The sequence below is a fragment of the Podarcis tiliguerta genome (genome assembly GCF_965153285.1).
Source record: "Podarcis tiliguerta genome assembly, chromosome: 2".
Classification (NCBI taxonomy): domain Eukaryota; kingdom Metazoa; phylum Chordata; class Lepidosauria; order Squamata; family Lacertidae; genus Podarcis; species Podarcis tiliguerta.
In genome coordinates, this window is record NC_139535.1 from 46,285,614 (window position 1) to 46,306,130 (window position 20,517).

General features: G+C 43.5%; 1 protein-coding gene across 8 annotated transcripts in view; it reads left to right on the forward strand.

Annotated features, from left to right (window-relative positions):
* The first annotated feature begins 478 nt into the window (after positions 1 to 478).
* EFCC1 (EF-hand and coiled-coil domain containing 1) overlaps positions 479 to 20,517 on the forward strand; it is a 61,855-nt gene continuing 41,816 nt past the window's right edge. For 2 of the 8 annotated variants that reach the window (XM_083421202.1, XM_083421207.1), the window contains exons 1-2: positions 728 to 1,807; positions 4,428 to 4,837. In XM_083421202.1, coding sequence (XP_083277328.1) covers positions 992 to 1,807; positions 4,428 to 4,837 — 1,226 coding nt within the window. In that variant the 5' untranslated portion in view covers positions 728 to 991. Of the gene's footprint in view, positions 1,808 to 4,427; positions 4,838 to 20,517 lie in introns of all 8 variants that reach the window. The other 6 variants (XM_083421203.1, XM_083421206.1, XM_083421205.1 and 3 more) reach the window with 6 other exon arrangements.

Here is a 20,517-nt window from a genome sequence, read left to right on the forward strand (position 1 = left end):
CTACTATAACAAAAGTTCTGTAAACACTCCCATTTTAAAGTCCTGTTTCTGAAGATTAATTCTACTGAAACAAATTGCTTCAGGCTGACAATAGTGGGAATGTTTTCAGAATGAATAGACTATTTTAAAGGCTCAGCTAATTAGGAGACTGAGATTTACCAGTTTCAAGGGCATTTTTAAATTGCCTGATCACTATTTATTTTTCCAATTGCATTTGGCTGGCCTTGGTGTTAATTTCTAACTTCACCCCCCCCCCCAAAAAAATTAAGAATTAAGGGGGAGGTATTTCACACGCAAGTACAGATGTGGGAAGATCCGAAAACTGCTGTCAGTCTCATGTGCAAAAAGTTCGCAGAGTTTATTGATCTGAATCAGGTGCACTGCAAGCTTCTATGCCTGAAAGTTTAGAGTTATGTAGTAGATACTGCTTTTTAATAATCACAACTTTTTTTTTATTATTTGAAAGAAAAACAAACGTTCGGCCAGAAGTATGAAGGGCTCGGCTTTCGTAATCAAGTTGTATACAGTACTGCTAAATACCCGCATTCTGTGCTCCGGGGGGCGGGGCAGGTACTTGACTGTAGGAGAAAAAAGTGGTGGGGAGATCCGCAGCTCTTAAATCCAAATTTTGCTGCCCCAACGTGCCTTCTGATATCTGATCCCCAAAGTTTCTCGAGGCTGCTGTTGCTCATGTGACGTTAGTTGCTCCCCGCCCCCCTTTTGCTTTGCTTTGATGCCTAGCGGTTTTTATCATGCCTAGAGCCCTTTAGCAGGCCGGCAGGCGTGGTGCTGGTTGCTATTATAAACATCTAGCGAACCCGGAGGGAGGCGCCTTCTCGTTCAGCAGGGCAGGGGCGGAGCGAGGCAGGAGGCGTGGCCCGGGGAGCTCTGCCCGTCCCGAGCCGGGGAACTCGATTGCAAGCGGGAAGCATGGTCGGAGGGAGCGGCGAGCAGAGTTGCGAGGAGGCGGCGGCGGCGGCGGCGCGCCAGGATGGAGCCGTCTGATGGTTGGGATCCCTACGGCCGCCCGGCGCGCCGGACCCAGTGGCTGGTCAGCGCCCTGGCATACCACTACGGGCTGGACCGGGGCGTGGAGAACGAAATCGTGGTGCTGGCCACGGGCTTGGACCAGTACTTGCAAGAGATTTTCCACCACCTGGACTGCGAGGCCGAAGGCAGGATCCCCGGCGAGGACTTCCGCACCCTGTGCGAGGTGCTGGGGCTGCAGGCGGACGGCGGCGGCGACGAGGCGGCCGCCGACCCGGAGGAATGCGCTGGCCTCTACGAGGACGTCGCCCCGGAGCTGACTTTCCGCCAGTTCCACGCCAAGCTGTGCGGCTACTTCAGCGCCAAGGCCGGCTGCCCCGCGACGGGCCGGGGCGTCGCGGGGGTGGCGCGGCTGCCGGCCGGCAAGGAGAACGAGCACATCGAGACCCAGATCCGGCTCCGCAGCCCGCTGCGGCGCCGCCGGGAGAAGGAGGCGGGGGCCGGGCGCGGGCCGTCGAACAAGAGAGAGGGCGGCCGTCGGAGCAGCAGCAGCAGCAGCAGCAACGCCAGGGGGTCTGCTTCCACCTCGTCGTCGTCCTCGTCGTCCTCTCCGCCACCTTCTCCCCCCGGGCCCGGCTCGGATCGCCGGCTGGTGCCGTCGGGCTCGTGCTCCCGGGAGTGCTACGAGGAGATCGTGGCCTTGGAGCAGGCGGAGGACCGCATCGTCAAGCTCGAGGACGAGAACGCCAGCCTGCGCGAGCTGGTGGAGGACATGAGGGCGGCTCTGCAAAGCAGCGACGCCCGGTGCTTGGCGCTGCAGGTGAGGGGGTCGGAGGGGGGGAGGCTGTCCAAGCGTGGGCTCACTTCGTTGGAATTCAGGCAGAAAAGAGGTCACAGGAAAGACGGGAGTGCCTGTGGGCACGTGCAAAAAAAGGGCCTTTCTCGCAGCACCCTGTAAAGTTTCATCAAATAGTTTTCAGGTAGTTTAAGGACTGTTACATAGACAGCGCGGGGCTCTCTGGGCGTGGGAAATCTCCCCAGGCCACGCCTCCTCCATAGACACGCCCACTCAAGGCCACGCCCTAAAGCAGTGTCAAATTCCACCTTCTACTCTGACTTTTCTTCAGATCTTATAGATCACCTTTTACTAGTTCCCCTTTTTCTTGAGTGTTTTTACCTGAATGAAATGTGTCCTTGATTCTGAATAATGGGCTCTCTTGGTTGCTTGGAGGAAGGAAAGAGACATGGATATGGGGGTGGGTGTAGAAACTAGCCCAACAAACAGAAGTAAACTTTTCATTTCTTGCTTCATGCACTTGGGTCTCTGGTCCTGCCCAGCACTATCATGTGGCTGCCAGAAGGTTGTCTATATGGGAAGGAGCCCCTTGATGTGAATGGAGTTCAGAGTTTTGGCACAGGTGGTGGAGCAAATTTGTGTTTTTTTTGCTGCCCAGAGGGCGGGACCTGGAGGGAAAGGCCACCAACTAAAAGAAAATGGATTTTGTCTAAACATAAGGAACAACTTTCAATCTCTAGCACTTGTTGCTGCTGTCACTCCCCACAAGTTTTCCTCATCTTCTCCTTCCCCTGCTGAGGAGATGGGTGGTCATAAATACTAACCAAAGTTACTACGAAATCTGACTCTATGCATCAGGTCCCTCACCTGCAGACATCTCTGAGAAGGTGTAATCCCACTCTGTGATAACACAAGGCCTTATTAGTGGGAGCCCCCACTTTGTGGAGCTTCCTACCCAGGGAGGCCCCTCTGGCGTCCATGTTTCCTCCTCTTTTTCATATCAAAATTCTCCCGTTTCAAAAACATTGTTGTGTGCGTGTGTGAGCACACTTTGTAATTTGCTTTAAAAAAGACACACTGTGCTATTTTTGTTGTTGTTTTATTTATAAGTGATGATAGGTTGGAGCAACTCTTTTGAAAATGGAATATAACTCTTTTAAATAACATTTAAGACTCCTGCCAGTGCAACATGACTTCCTCTTCCTCTCTCCCACCTCCCCACATGCACACCCAGCTCTGTTCTGGGGGGGGGGGGGTCCTTCAACTCCCTGGAGCAGATTGTGAGGAGTTCCACTGCACAGGCCAAAGCCTATTCTCATGCATGGACACCACTGGATACAACCTAATAAAAATAAATAGTCATAAAAGCAGCTTTACCCTGTACTGATGTGTGGGTATATTTACCTTGCAGGTAAACATAAATACAGATTCAAAAGAACTTAAGTTTGTGTTCATAGTGATGATACAGTCTGCACTTCTACATTTGGTGCAACAGATCATAGTATCAGGCTGTGATACTTCTGATGCACTTCTGAATTTCTGGCAAGCTATTACATCATAGTGTTTGTGACTTTGTGAGAATCAAAGATACACAGAATACACTCTCAATTGTGTGTTCTGCACGTTTGTTATTGTATGGCTTCTAATGTGTTCATTGCTTAGCATGCCTCATAATGACCAACCTCAAAAATTGGTTTTAGTACCATTCTCCTAAGAGCCTATGACCCTCCTGTTCACGGGTGTATGCCTTGACCAGTTCTTGTATTACGAGGAAGCCGCCCCATGTATTGGAATGGAGCTGGGGAGGGGAAATTTGAGTACAGTAAGCCCACAACTTACACACTTAACTACAGGACAGCTTTGCACACTTGGCTCTTTTTTGTAATTTGTTTAAAAATAATAACAACTGGGGGCAGGCGTCTGGGGAAAAAAAAGAATTTGGCAATCCCACCCACCACCGAACCCAACATTTTTTGACCATATGTGATTTTGGCTTTAGGTGCGATCCCCGAAATGTGACCCTGTGTAAGTTGCGGGCTGACTGTATTCATATTAATGTAAGAAAACGTAATGTATGATAGTCATAGGTTTGTGCATGGGTGGCTATAGGAAGGAATGTAAAATGGCAGCAGTTTGCTTTCCAGCCTGTAACCATCACAAAGCAGCACTGTTTCTGTTCCACTGCAGTTTGGTTTCCACCAAATACTAGGTTATTTGTCTGACTGCCCACTATTTTAATGCTACTTTTTGATGTAAGCTATATAACATACATTGTTTTTACATTTCATTTACATTAGAAATCAATATTAAAAGAATCCATTAATTATGTGTCGTTTGAGGACTTAAAGCAAGAGTGATGTTAGCAAATATAGGTCATATTTGCTGACTGATTTCCATTCATGACCATAGACTAAGATGCAAACTATAGCAATTTTATTTCCTTTTCTTGTTTTCATTGGAAATTTCTGACATCTATAGGTCTATGGTTCAGTCTTTGTGGTACTTTAGCCTTGTTTGAGACCTATATGATCTGGACTTTCTAAAACATCATAGACCAAAAGTGAATTTGAAACAAATCTGCTTGATTAAAGTGTAGCTTCTTTCTTTCTAATTTATATTTCTACCTCTGCCCTGTTGATTGTAGGTAGGATTGTGGAAGAGCCATGCTAACCATAAGAATAATGGGACCTGTTTTATAAGCAACCGGAGACAATTAGCTAATGGTCAGTCCCAGACTTCCAAGTGCCTTCAAAGTGTTCTAAAAGAGGTTGAATTAATCCGAAGTTCTAGGGATGGACAAATTGAAGAAGCAATTAGGTTCAACCAAGAACTGGAAAAAGAACTGAGGAATTCTCACGAAGCTCTGGTCGCCCTGGAAGACTGCAACCGCAGTCTAAAGAGAGAGCAAGCGGAAATGAGGAAAAAGGTTGAAGAAGCACGGTATGCTGTCCTTAACAGCCTTGGAAAAGTAAAGGAACTCGAAGCTAAAGCCCATAAAATGCCACAGCTGCAGATATATATTCAGCAGCTAGAATCAGAGCTACAATATTATAGGTAAGCCTGAAATCGCCAAAAATAAATATCAGATGCAGCGTATATGTGTGGTTTGCAAACTCAGTTGTAAACGTCTTCTGAAATGCGGTGGGTAAAGAATTGGCCTCTACCTAGTTATTTTCTTAGTAGGGACTCTCAGCAAAGCGTCACTTATCTCCCTTCTAGTTAAGGCCACAGCAAGCATGATTTAGTGGGAACAGGAAAGGCTATCAAAGAAAAGCCCAACAGGCCATTGACAAAAATCAGCAGATGTTAACAATCTAATTTAGGAGACATTAGGTCTTGTGGGAGTTGATGCTTAGAAAGGGCAACATGTAATCTAATGGGAGAGGCTGGGGGGGGGGCTGGAACCCACCAGCTGGTTATCATTAAGGGCATTGGTTGCAGGCTGCATTTTAGCTTTATGTGAATATTTGTACAGCGCTACCCATTGGGATTTCTCATGTTTTGGCACTTCATAACTTCTCTTTATGCTGTTATACCAAATATTTTGGGCCACGCTTGAAGAAATTTTCTCCAGGAAGTTAAGCATGGTCATTTGTATTGCTGTTTTTTAGGTTAGGCAACAGCTGCTTTGTCAGGATGATCGTCTAAAGTGAATTGCATTTGTGGGTTTGTCCATTTAAAACTAGTTTAAAAACTTGAAACTTAGTTATCAATATATTCACTAAACAAAACGGCAGTACGATGTGATATGTGCTAGCATCTCGTTTTGTATATAGTTGTGAGCAATTATTCCCGTTTCCCCAGTCATGATGAAAAGAGCTAAGTGATCCTGAGAAAGGGGATCATAACACTACATGGATGTACTATGGAAGCTTATTAACGTGCAATGCTATATTTATGCCTAGTCAGAAGGAAGTCCCATTCAGTTTACTGGGACTTGTTTTGCAGGTAAGTGCATATAGGATTCTTGCTTTAATGACTTGACTTTACTTTCTTTGCCTTGCAGAGGTGGGGTGAAAATTTAACAAGCAGTGAGCCACCTCTGCTTGAATGGTCGAAGGGCTGTGGCTCAGTGGTAGAACGTCTGCTCTGCATGTGGAAGGTCCCAGGTTCAATCCCTGGAATCTCTAGGATGCTTAAGAAAGATACCGGCTCCAAACCCTGGAGAGTTGCTGGATGTTAGCATTCGTAGACAGTGTAGTGATAGATGGACCAATAATTTGATAAGGCAGATTCCAGTGTTCCTAAGTAATTTGACATACTAGTATCAAGAGAGCCAGTGTGGTGTAGTGGTTAAGAGCGGTAGACTCGCAATCTAGTGAACCGGGTTCGCGTCTCCTCTCCTCCACATGCAGCTGCTGGGTGACCTTGGGTTAGTCACACTTCTCTGAAGTCTCTCAGCCCCACTCACCTCACAGAGTGTTTGTTGTGGGGGAGGAAGGGAAAGGAGAATGTTAGCCGCTTTGAGACTCCTTTGGGTAGTGATAAAGTTGGATATCAAATCCAAACTCTTCCTCTCTTCTTAAGTCCTAAAGATCTGCAGTGGTGCATCTACTTGTATTTGCTGTGCAGTGCCCTTCCAACATAACTATAAAGAGCTTTGAAATTTATTTATGCATGCAGGTACACATTTATTTATGCACACATGCATGCACATACATTGGGGCTGTGTTTGGCACACTTTTTTGCAGGTGCAGTACATTTTTTAGGACTGGACTCTAAGTGCCATTAGTAGGCTATAAATGTCTGCTTATGGTCCTTTTTAAAGGATCAATCTTTTCTCATGGTTAAGCTCAGTGCATTGATAAGCACCCTTAGGCTCCATAGATTCTGGAGAGGCAAGCATCCATAGATATGTGTAGAATTATGGCTAGTGTTTACTCCTGTAAAGAAGGCATTTTGCTGCTTTGTTCTGTTCTCCACGGGTAAACCAGATGATGACCCTCCAAGACAAAATGAGCCAGGGGTCATAGCTCTCATTATTGCTGACATAGTACACTTGGCTCTCCAAGCAAACTTAATAGTGACACCAATTGTGGATAGTACCGATTCTATGCCTGGTAGCCACTAAATAGGCTTTCACTCAAGACGGACTAAATCAGACACCAAAGCCAGAAGCAATTGAATAGACAGCTTTGCATTTTTTAATATACCTGGGAGCTCACTTTACCGTTTTTCTTAATAATGAGAACAATTACAGCATTAATTTGTATGGGGTATATCTGACCAAGCATATTGTACTGAAATGTCATACAGCCCTAATGTAAAGAGGGTTGAGGGGGGTTGTGGGCCAAAGATCTTTTAGTTGGGAAATAACACTGGTTATTTTTATAGAAGAGCAAGTCCCAGAATTCACCATAAACACCTCCCTCGTTCTCTTAGAATGGCAGTGGCACCCCGTTGAGAAGTGCTGGAATTGAGTTCCGGCTGAAAAAAAGCCCTGGTTATTTCCAAAGTGGCCTAAAGTGCATTATGTGCTTAGACCACTCAAACATACTATATATGTGCTAGGTGCATTTATACAAGTTATTCAAAAGCAGAGATTCTGAAATCTCTGAGCAACTACAATAGCCATTTCCCTCTGTAACCTGACATTTCCTCTCAGTCGGCTTACAAGAGTTCCAACTGAGTTATATGGGGAATCAAAGCTATTGTGTCCTGTAATTGTGAGGTAAAAGAAGTTTTAAAAATAGTCCAGTGCCATTTTTATAAACATTGTATACATTCTCATCTAGGGGTCTGCAGTAATGAAACAGTTTGTTAAATGTTTGGGGTTTTGCTTTTTTAAGTTAATCAAAGCTTTTGTCATTGGCAAGTGGATTCTTTGGAGTTTCATCCCAATTTTAAGCACATTTCTTAAAAATTTGTTCCATTAATTTTAGTGGTGGACAGTTCCCAGTGCTGTGTAGAATTGGGGCACTGTACAATTGTCAGAAGTGGGTGTTGACCAAGAATGCCCTTTGCATCATTGTTGGGAGAAAAAAGGCTTGCAGGTAGGTATGTACTGGCCTCGGTATTGAGGGCTGAAGCTCAGCTCTAGAATCTTGCTAAGTTGTTTTTCCATAGTTTAATGGTGCATGAAATTCATCTTTTAAGAAAAGGGAGATTAACTGGTTACAGATCAATGGGAAATGAAGCCTGGGCTTGCCCAGGGAACACTTCAGAGAGCTACAGCAATATGACAATCTATGGCTGGAGTGTTTTATGTGTGCAGCATGTGAGCAAAGGTGTGTTCCTTGTAATAAATGATCAGCTTATCTCAGGCTTGGTTGGAGGAAAATGTGAAAGCGTCGGATTTGGGAAATTCAGAATATGGCTTCCAATGCACAGTGTAGCAGGGCCCATAGAAACTTGGAGTCTTTACTTCAAAAGAAAGAGGAAGTTTATGTGTAATTTAATAAACTGTAGAATTGTGGAAGAAACTGTAGGAACCAGAATACTGTATGTGCTTACCTCTGTATCTAGCTAGGGCAGGTGTGGCTCAGATCTCTATTCACACTTTATTATTTGATGAGACAACTCTTCCCCCTCCCTTCTTTCTTTTTTATTTTTGGAAGCCCCTTTAGAAGCTTCAGAATTTAATGGCAGAAGAGGGGAAAGGAAAGAGGATACACAAGAGCAGGCCACGCTTCCTATCCTGCGTGCTGCTTTGTTGTGATGCCAAAAGTGAAGAGAGGTGTTAAGCTTGTTTTGTATTAACAGCTTGCACATTTTACCACTGTTGGAGTTTCAAAGTTTATGTTTTCAGCTGTTCTTTTGGCCATTTTAAAGACTTGCAGAAAGCAGATGCGATTGACGCAGAGTCACCTCAAAGCCCAGACCTGTGCTTCCAGCCTATAGTTGAAAACATTCTGTTTGTTTTAGCTTTTGCTGTTTCTTAGAAGGCCATCAGTCACTGTTTGCAGCTAATCCTTTGATTATTAGATTGTCTGCTGGAACTTCAGCCTGGGAGTGAATTACCCTTGTATTGGCTGGAGGCTGCATTAACCTGAGCTGGATAGGACATAGTGAGAGCTATATAAAAGGAAGCACTCCGTGTTTCAGGGGTTGGGATCATGTTTCTCTGAAGTGGGCCCAGGGGCTGATAACCTTGTTTATTTAGTGCTGAGAAACCAGGTGAAACTGGTAAACACTAGCCATAATTCTACACATATCTAGGACTTGCTGATCAGAAGGTTGGCGGTTCGAATCCCCGCGACGGGGTGAGCTCCCGTTGCTCAGTCCCTGCTCCTGCTGAAGGAATGGGTTTCTGTGCCAACCTAGCAGTTCGAAACCACGTCAAAGTGCAAGTAGATAAATAGGTACCACTCTAGCGGGAATGTAAACGGCGTTACCGTGCGCTGCTCTGGTTTGCCAGAAGCGGCTTAGTCATGCTGGCCACATGACCCAGAAGCTGTACACCAGCTCTCTCGGCCAATAAAGTGAGATGAGCGCCACAACCCCAGAGTTGGTCACGACTGGACCTAACGGTCAGGGGTCCCTTTACATTTAAGTATTGCCTTGCCATCCACAGAGACAATTCTCTCGAGTACTTTACCTGTTTAAAGTTTCATGTTGGAAGTGGTCACAAACAGCAGTAGGATTAAGAAGGGTTTGAGGGAGTCCTCAACCAATATTCCAATTTAATTAATTTAAAGCCAGAGGTGGGCAGAATAGTTGGGAATCTACTGGTGGATATCTGGGTGATTTGTGCAGTCTTATCAAGGATTTCTGACTTAATTGTTCAGCAACAGCAGCAACTTCACCATCCCAATTTAGGTTGCTGCAATTAAAAAAGCTTTTTTGGGGGGAAGGAATGGATTTTTGTGAGAAAGGATAGTGAGCTCACTTCTGGCACAGCAGGACAGTGAGCACACTAATTTGCATTTGGCTTCTGTTGGTGAACCTGTGAGTTCTAGGGGGAAAGCAAAGTAGATCTTGCTAGCTTGGAAGCATGTAGACGTTACTAGCTTAAAACACAGCAAGCTCCATTACATCGCCTCTGAGGTCATGAACTCCACCTCCTTGATCCAAGAACCAAGATCCGCAAGTTTTCTCTCTGATCCTTAAGGGCTCTCAGTTGTGCCATTCCTTCCATTGTATTAAGAGAATAGTCTGCTGAGTTCCTCTGGTGGCTAGCTGCCATTTTGGAAGCACCTAGAAGAAGAGGAGTTTGGACTTGATAATCCCGCCTTTCACTCCCCTTAATGAATCTCAAAGTGGCTAACAATCTCCTTTCCCTTCCTCCCCCACAACAACACTCTGTGAGGTGAGTGAGGCTGAGATACTTCAGAGAAGTGTGACTAGCCCAAGGTCACCCAGCAGCTGCATGTGGAGGAGTGGGGAAGCGAACCCGGTTCGCCAGATTACGAGTCCACTGCTCTTAACCCCTACACCACACTGGCTCTCAGCAGCTACAGCAGATGGAGACCTCTGGGAGGCGTTTTAATATTTTAGTCTAAAAAAGTCAATAAGATAGGAAACTTTACCTTTGGCTACTTCTGTCATCACAACATACCCAAAGCCGCTGTTTATAGCCAAATCGGCATACGCAGGTCTTTGTTGTGGGCCAGAATCGGTCAAAATTTTGAGGAGCTCCAGCACTGCATGTCCTTTGACAAGTTCTGCCTTCTCCACAAATTTCATTCCTTAAATTTCTTTTCAGTGAATATATTCAAGGAGGCGTCAAATTTTGTCTTTTCTTAGAACAATTTCATCTTACTCAAGTGGGACCTTAAACAAGATTGAAGTGTGGAGTACTCCTGTCCAGGATACTCTGCAGAGCTGGACGTTTAATGAGGAACACTGAGACACTTAGGCGGTAGATCACAAAGAGTGGTGGATTATGCCCATCCTATTTGCCACCCATAGACCTGCCCTGACTCCCTGCTGCTGCCACCAGCTCTGTGACTAGCTGCTACCTGCCCCCCCCCCCATGGCTGTTAGTGCCATGGCAGCTGCCACCACCCCCACTAATAATCTCCCTCTTGGACAGGCACCCCAAACTCGGCCCTCCAGATGTTTTTGGGCTACAGTTCCCATCATCCCTAGCTAGCAGGACCAGTGGTCAGGGATGATGGGAATTGTAGTCCCAAAACATCTGGAGGGCCGAGTTTGGGGTTTCCTGCTCTTGAATGTGGCTGGATGCCATATTGGCTGCATAAGGATCTATACTTGGAAAGAGTTGGCTATTGGTTTATATTATTTACTGATAAATTGACAATGGTGCTGTGGGCACGGACGTTTTGATTGCTGTATTTAAAGCTGAAAGAGAAATGTGGAACTGGGAAATGAATATATGAATACTTAAGAACAGCTGACGCGGCTACTGTAAATACAATCACTTTCAAGGTTAATGAGAAAACACACTGAATGGGTGTTGAACTAAGCACAGACTTCTCGTTTTTAGTTTGACATTTCAGCTATTTACAACAAACCTCCAGCCTTTTCTAGTTGATTGCACCTCCCTTCTTTTTTTCTTGCCACCCTCATCCCCTCCATTGTTCCCATGGTCTGAGTGTAGTTTATAATTAATTTGCATGCTGAACATCAAAAAAGAAAAAGTGATTTCATGATACGTGAGTGCATTTTCTGGTCTGTTAACTTCAGTTACAATGCTGAGCTGTAAAGAGTATCCATTATGCTAAGTTATCTAGAATAAGGGATAAGAGTGTATTATGTGTTAACTAATCACATTTTCAATATGCCAGCCTTATCTATTGTTGTCCTTATCTGTTTAACATGACAACTGGACAAAGCAAAATCAAGCCTTTTCAGTTTTGGAAATTTTATGGAAGTTGCATTTTGTTACACAGCATGTATTTTTAGGTAAGATTGCTAGACTTCTAATTAAATCTCCCATTTTCTCATTTGTTCTTTGTAAAAAAAAAAAAAAAGCTGGGGGGGGCATTGACTTACTTGGGTTGGAGCAGAAGAAAGCTGGGGGGGGCATTGACTTACTTGGGTTGGAGCAATTCCATGGAAGCACAATATAGTGTCACCCACTGTTCACTCAATCAGTTCTACATTTGCACAGTCTGAGAGATTCCATAAGCCTGTGTGGGAGCTGTTCATTGCACATATTGTAACTGTCACTTAGCAACCTGCATTGTGATGCACACCTTCTCTGTGCTAAATACTAAGGCTGTGGAGCACGAATGGAATGGAAAACGGGGACAAAAAAACCTTGCAGGCCAAAGGATCAAGGGAATTTTGTCACAGTGTGTGTGGTACATTCTTCACCATAACAAAGAACCTTACAAGGTTCTGCCTTAACAAAAAAAGAGAAAAGAATAAAGTATGCATATATCAAGAATTAGAATGCACACCATGTATATTTCTTTCTTTTTCTTTTGTTTTCTGAAAGCCATTTTCAGTTTATTTGCTTTTATAACTGTTGTACTTTGTTTCGTTTAGTATTTTACGCTAAGTTCTATTTTGCGATTAATCATGCACTACCAGTGCATTGGGTTGTATACGATGTTAGTTGGAATAGTCCCATTTAAATGAATGGAGGTTACTAACTTTGGTTCATCAATTTCAGTGGGTCTTCTCTGAGTAGAACTTAGCTGGAATACAATTGCCTGAAGATTATAAGTAACGAGTTCCAGTTATGTTTCTCTGTTGACTCTATGGCTTGTTGTATTTTTCTTCAGGAAGCAATCTTATTTATGCAGCTGATGTTTCCCATCTTACATGTGTGAACTGGAACAAACAGTGATACAGCATCAGAAACCTAAATTTCCATGTTCTTAGCATAAAACAAACACATACTTCACTTCTACTAGGAATGTTCCAGTTGCCAGGTTCATCGTATGCGGTTCTGAACGTTTGTGGTTTAGCAACAGAGTGCAACTCCTGGTTTGTGATATAAGAATATAAGTAAAACAATAAAAGCCTTTTCAGGCTTTAAGCATTTTCATGATACCAACTGTAACATGGTGAATGCACTTGAATAGTATCAAACTACAAACATATGGCAAGTTGATGAAGATTACAAATGAGTGGAGCAATTGCAGTTGCCACATTGCATTGTATAATACCAGCTCTGCAAAACCTGCATCCCTCCTTTTAGGCAACTACTACCTTCTTGTTTAATAACCAAGGAATTTAAGCACTCGCATCTCAATACCCATAGTCACTGAAAGTTTGGACATTCCCTGTAACATCTAATCTACGTGTCCCTATTTGTGCATCTGAAAATGATCCAATAATGGCTTTTAGCCCTGATTAAACTTTGAGAAGTCTCTGATAAGTTAATGCTCAAGAGACCGGGAACACACGCAGTAGATGTGCATGCTATTGATGGAGTTGCTCGTGAGTTTCCTGGGTGTACAGAATGCTGGACCTTGGGCCAAATGCATAAAAGTGATCCATATGGTCTTGTGACTGAATGGTCCTTTGAAAATGCATGTTCCTGCATGAAATAAAATTGGTTTACTGAAAGCAGCCTCCTTAGAACCTACTGAATGCTTTTATGTGTCTGTGACAAGCTATGGAAAGTTCCCACTTTCCAGGTACTAGCTGACAGCCCCTATCATTGACATGGATGATAGAGGTGCTAAGTACCAGGTAGCAGGTGGCTTTGGAAAACCTCCAGAGATTCTTTTTCTTTTTTTTGCCACAGAACAAGATGAAGGTTGAGTGCTCTGTTGTGATGGAGTGTTTGTTTTCATAGTGCAGTGATTTAGTAGCGACTCATGATGTCACATTAGTCATAACACAGAGAAATTGGCACACAGTGCGTATCTGCTGTTTTTTACTCTCTACACTTGTCATGACCCCCAACCCAGTATACTTGGCAGTTGTTCATATAACACACTGGAGCTATTTAGTAAAGCATGTTGTGAGGTTGGCCAACTTTTAAGGTCTGGGAGATTTGAGTTTAGCTACTGGTTGCTTGAGTTAAGAATAATTGAAAATTCTTCACAGCAACCCAGTAGGTCTAGCATTGTGTTTAATGTCAGACTTGAAAGAAGCTGTTGAAGATGAAAACCAGCCTTTGGCCACCTGGTGCCAGCCAGATGTTTTGGAAAGCTGATGTAAACAATCCAGCTTCATGTAAAGCAAAGGCATCAGCTTATGCCATTCTGGATTGTCAATAAGAGACTTACTTATAGTACTTGACAATGAAACTTGCTGGAGAATTAGGTGGAGGAAGTTGAACTCAAGACCCTACGCATGCTGACAGCACTATATAAGCAACGAAAGCAATATTGGGATTTTGAAAAGGAACAGGACCAACTTCCGCACTGGAGCAAAGAAGATGCCTTTGGCAACTTCTACCCAAGAAGCCCAAAACAAGATCTAAAGAGGTTGGTCTTTCTCACAAACATTTGCATACACACAAGCCAGGCTGCACATGCAAATGTTGGCATCTGTCTGGCTCAAGAGACAATGCAGTGCTCTTCTGGGGGTGAAGCCAAACTGCTGCGTTAGCACCGAAGTGACCTTCCCGGGGTGCAAGGCTGGGCAGTGTGTATGGAGGTCCTAGGCTGTCCAGACAACAATTCTCTAAAAATTGTAAGGTGACTTTTCATAAAAGGAAAGTGAGTTGCTGGGAAAGGGATGGTGCCAAAGTTCATTCTCTTCCTCAAAATACTCAATAGCAAAGTCCAGATTCTGGGTTTTTCACCTGCTTTTAAATAAGCGTGATAGCCCGGTTTGCATGTTTATCTCTACAGTGGTACCTCAGGTTAAGTACTTAATTCGTTCTGGAGGTCCATTCTTAACCTGAAACTGTTCTTAACCTGAAGCACCACTTTAGCTAATGGGGCCTCCTGCTGTCACTGCGCCACTGGAGCACGATTTCTGTTCTCATCCTGAAGCAAAGTTCTTAATCTGAGGTTAGCGGAGTCTGTAACCTGAAGTGTATGTAACCCGAGGTACCACTGTATTCTGGTAGCAGGAAGTATACATCCCCTCTATCCTCTCCCAACCCCTCAATTCCTGTTTTCAATTTAAGCAGGTGAACTTGAGGGTGCAACATTAACGAATTTGTGAATCAGGCGGGTCTATACAGGCTGCTACTTTTATTATTATGTGAGTTAATTCAATTTCTTCTCTTTTCCACTCAAGAAACTCTTAGCTGGCTACTTGCACCCTGATTCTGGCTTCATTTCTGCCCCTCAGTGGAGCTGGAGTACTTTATGATATCCCTATGACTATACTGTTTCTTCCTTCCTTTGAATGCTTTATTTCTTTTCTCTCATTTCTTTTAACGTAAAAAGAACATGAAAAAAGACAAATCCAGAAATAGCAGGGCAGCATCTTCAAAAAGGGACATGGTGTAGAATTTCATATAAATAAAACACTACGTTTTGCAAGAAGATGGATTGTGCAGGGATTCAAATCTCCCAGGATGTAGAGTAGTATTAATCATTGGCGAAGTGTTCATGAGTGGACAAACCGCATGTGAACAAATCATTGCAGTGAATCCTTATGGGATGATACCTATCAGAAAAGCTATTATGAATGTGCACAGATAGAGGTCATGCATTGGGAAATGGTACTGGAAGCAGAAGAAACCACATTTGCTATTTGCTCCATTCTTATTCTAGTAGCTTGTGTGCATGTGTGTTAGTTAATGTTTGGTCGGATCTGGTAGCAGCACACAGCAGAGGTCATGCACTGGAGAGCCCATGTGGAGTGGTGGTTGGAACTAGGACCTGAGAGGCGAGAGTTGAAATCCCAACTCAACCATGAAGCTTGAGGGGTGACTTTGAGTCAGTCAGTCTGTCCCTCAGCCTAATCCAGGCATAGGCAAACTCGGCCCTCCAGATGTTTTGGGACTACAACTCCCATCATCCCTAGCTAACGGGACCAGTGGTCAGGGATGATGGGAATTGTAGTCTCAAAACATCTGGAGGACTGAGTTTGCCTATGCCTGGCCTAACCAATCTCATAGTTGCTATAAGGATAAAATGGGGGGGCCCTCTCCCACCACCAGCAATTAGGTAAACTTGGCTCTGCTGGGAGGAGGAGCCCCTTGCTTCTGGGTGGGAGGTCTAGCAAGCTGTCTTTGATCACAGCCCTCTGAAACCTGGTGCCTGTGCTGACAAATATCAAAACACAAACAGCTGTTAAATTAAATGGGCAGTTGCTAGGAAAACAGAGAACTTTTCTGTGACCAGGCCCAATATTGTCTTACACACTGCCCTCTTCCAATATGTACCAAACAAAATTCTGCTTATTCAGTCTCTTTCTGTTGCTCTCTAGTTGAGAACTCTCACATTTTCTTATCTTAGAAACCTTGGGCATTTTCTTTTTTTAACTTGGAAGCTTATCACGATCAGGCTTGAGAAGCCGTATTGTAGACAAATCATGACAAAAAGTATATAATTGATTCTGAAGTGAAATTGGAGCAGACCTAGTGAGCAAAGACACATTTCCCCCCCCAAATTGGAACAGTTTCCTTAAAACAACTTAATTCAGAATATTGATTTTGCCAAAGACTCTAAGAGGTTGTAGACCCACTTGCAGCGTGCCCCATAGGCAGAGTCATGAAGTGATAACGGGTGGAATAAACTTGACACAACTTTCTGGAGTTAAGACTCGGCCACAACTTTATTGATTACAGATTTAGGTAGGCTTTGGCTTAGGCATTGGGTGTGTATCCTATATCAGCCTTCTGTGGGAAGGCTGAAGTTTGGACAGGGTCATGCCTGGGTTATGGACCACCTCAAGAATAAGCTGGTCCTCCCCAGGCTGATTCCAGAAGTTCTATGGCACCTCTACACCCGCTTGGCTTCAGGACAGAAACTTCAACTCAGACCCCTTTACTAGGGTACCCTGAGATTGGTTATAGATGCAATAGCACCTGATATTGGACTGAAAAAAATCTGTGTTTTGCTTTTGTAAAGCAAAGAACACACAAAGCATCCGATTCTACAAAGATTGCCTCCTGTCTTCCTATCCTTTGCATGTAAATCTGATTTTTAAAATATGGATTAAAGTCTTACTGATTCTGGAGATATAGCAGTTAACCTTTTAGATCATTTAACAGATCTGAATGTCCTGTTTGCCAATGTAAAGAAACTTTGTTTTTGATGAGAGCCAAAGTCATTGGTGTACAGCCTGCACGCTTTCTGACTGCGAGGTACCCTGATGAAACTTTAATGCCATTTGTCAACAGATATCCTTTTATTGTATACAGGAAACAAGCAAGAGTTAGATAAGCTAAAAATAATCCTCGGGCTCAGCAGGGGCTCCATTGGAGAAGCCCACATGTGGAGGCACAGAACATTATATGTGGAAGAGACTTCTGAGCTGATCCCCCAACCTGTCCCTCTGTCCCCTCGGGGTTCCTTTATAGAGGAAGAAAAGACGATAGTAAAAGGCCGGCGGGGAGAAGAGAGTGCAGTTTGGTTCATTACTGTGAAAAAGAAGCTGTCAATGTGTCACTTTCTTTCATTCTTCCTCCCTTGCCAGGCCTTTCTTGATCCAGGGAATGGAGACTTAAATCAAACAGTCAGGATGAATGATGAAACCGCACAGTGTGTGTAAAACAAAACAAAGAAGAAGAAGAAGAAGAGGGCAACCAAGAGCGGGGCTGGATGTGGGGCACCATCTGGAGGCAGTGGAGAACAGTCCGCTGATTGTTTCCTTTATTTCGCTGAGGGCAGAGTCTGGTAGTTGAAAGGCCCTGGTGGGGAGGCATTCCCTTGTCTCTGTGTAACAAACAATAGCCAGGCCTTGTAAAGCCCCGGCATCTTCGAAGCATAGGTACTGTTTTTTTATGGTACGATAAGACCAGAGGAGCAAAGAAGTAGCATTGCCTATCAGCCTTCTAGGTTGGAGGGACAATGCCTTCAGTTTTTAAAATGGAGCCTGATAGGTCCTTCTGTGTTTCTATTTACAGTCGTACCTCCATTTACATAAGTCTCTGGTTACGTAAACTTTGGGATGTGTGCGCGGCAAACCCGGAAGTATTTTACCGGGTTTTGACGCATGCGCAGAAGCGGTCCTCAGGTTGTGGAAACCTTGGGATCCGACCGGACCTCTGGAAAGGATCCCGTCCGCAACCAGAGGTACCACTGTGTTTATTTTGCAAAGACATCGGTTCTACTGGTCAGATGACAGACGTGCAGCACCAACAGGTTTCTTGCAGCATATGCAACCTGGTGCAGAAGCACATTTAAGGGAGTGCGGCCCATTTGCCCACACTGGGCACCGAGTTGAGAGGGTGCAGCAGGAGGCACTGCAACAATGTCTAATGACGGGGTGGCCACCAAATTTTGGCATCTCAGGGCGCCGCTGAAATTTTGATGCCCAAAGTCTGCCATTTCCTGGTGCCCTCCTTGTTCAACTTCTACATTTCCTTTTAGTCCAAAACATGTGGAAGGCACCAGGCTGGCAAAAATTGGTATATGCTATAAAGATTGCTTTATGGAGATGTTGCAAAATATAGTCTCTTTGCAAAGTCCTTTGCAAGTGCAATGTATGTTCTAAATTGCCAGTGGTACTAATCATAATGTTTCCAAATAAATAAATAAGCACTGAAACCTCCTTGAGAAAATGGGGTTGGGAGTCTGGGCCTCGCAACAGAAGAGGCCCCATCTCCAGTAGCCACCCACTTAGCCTTTGAAGGTGCCTGAAGCTAGGCCTCAAATAGGCAGGTTCATACAAGCAGCCCTCCCTCAGTTTGCAAAGTAGTTCATCAGGAGTGTGTCACTTCCAGACGTAAGAAACACTAAGATTAGAAGCCTGTTGGTGAAGGTGCCAGAATCTCTTTTGTGTTGTTTGGAGATCAGGACTGTTAATTTACATTTGTTTATTTTTATTGTTTTCTGACTGTTTTTAATATATTTTTCTGGATGTTTGGGGTTTTTGAAGTTTTATGGGTTTGTTTTTTTTAAAAAGTAAGTTGCTGAGCTACTTGGAATGCTTCTGTGGAAAGGCACACTATAAATGTGATAAATTTAACAGTGTATTTTTTACCTCTTTTTAATGCATCTGTTGATACCACAATGAACTGTGTCATTACGCAAATATGGCAGTTCTGTGGCTCATCGTTTCCTCAGCTGTGTGCGGTCTAAACTCCCCTCATTATTGTTCACAGCCTGCCTCCACTGAGCAACCAGCAGAAGGACTTTTCCTGTGTTTACATTCAGCTTCCACAAATCCTAGCTTGTCATTACTTAGCAACAACTGTCATTTAAAACAAACTTGTAAGTTTCCAGCCAAGCTATTTCCAAACCATGGCTTATGAAGCTGGCTTGTTCAACTAATCCAAGTTTGATTTAAACCACAAGCCCTGGTTTGTACATAATAACAAACCAGGTTTAGTGGATATTGAAAGTAAACACAGTAGTAGGATCCTCCCTTTCTCTCCCCCCCCCCCCGCCTCGTGTGTGTGTGTGTGTGTGTGTGTACATGATCCCAAGTTTTGGTCAGACTTAGTCTGGCTCACACATGTAGCACTAACCTATGGTTTAGTGTTTTGTACAAAACAGCCCATTGATTTGAGTACTGCATTTTGTTTTCTGTTTTCAGCTTTTTTATTAAAAAAATAAAATAAAGGCCACTTAAAAAGTAGCAGGTTATATTTAACTTCCCTGTGTTTTATTCTTTTTCAAGATTTGAGAAACTCATTTAAATTATTTCTTGCTTAGATTAAAGGCTCCATGGTTAGTACTGTTAAAAGGATGAAAGAACAAACATTTGCAATGTATTCTTTTACTCATCTCAGAAAATAACTGGAAAAAATTATATGCACCAGAGCTTTCCATTGTGTTGTTGGGTTTATAGTTTCCTGTTCTCTTTCTGTGCATGTCCCTCTCTGTGTGTGAACGAGTCATACACACACACACACACACACACACATATATATTCATATAACAGATGTATGCATACATACACGAAATATTTGTGTGTGTGTGTGTGTGTGTGTACACATTCTGTAGACAGATGAAATATGGTCCACTGGCAATTTATTCTGCATAATTTTGGCTGTGTTCTTTGCAGCATATTTATTAATTTATATCTGCTAGAAAAAGCTCTGATATTCCATATATCAATCAATATGTTGTAATGGACATTGGCTAGCCCCCCCCCTCAATGGCATGCATAGTTTTCTGCCTCTAAACAGGTTTAAAGATCAGGTTCAACTTTCCTTTAGGAGACAAAATGATAATTTCTAAATGTAAAAATGAAATTCCTTATTATTTTAAGGTACTCATTCTTGAGATCCATGTTGGTGTGCATATATATATATATATATATATATATATATATGCACCAAGATCCCTGTTTAGGGCAAGTCTTCTTTGATGAGAGAACCACAGTAAAGATTTAAAATCACAAAATATGCAGCAAAGTAAAGCGTGGAAATATAGGTTGTTGAACCTTTAAAATACGCTCCTCCAAGTGAATTGCAAAATGTCCCCTTAAAAAATTTCTTTCCAAAGTTTTCTAATCCCTCAGCATAGGAAAAAGACCACATGCTTGGTATGTTAAAAATTGGTTTACTTACAAACTCTTCAAAGGTCAGTATAATGTGCTGCAGAAAAAGTTGCCCAGGCAGTAGCTAGCTTAGCTAGAAGTGGTAAAAGGTCCTAGTTTATTGGTATGGGAACTCAAGAGAGGCTTGTTAAAACTATGTGGCTGGAAGGAGCAGCTCAGAGCTCACACACTGAAGTTCACATGTAGACTGGAGGAGAATAAAGCTTGATTATCTAGCTCCTCCAAAGGTGAGGGGAAGTGGACATAGCTAAGCCTGGCAGCTTACTTTATTGTATTAACTCTGTCACGTGTGA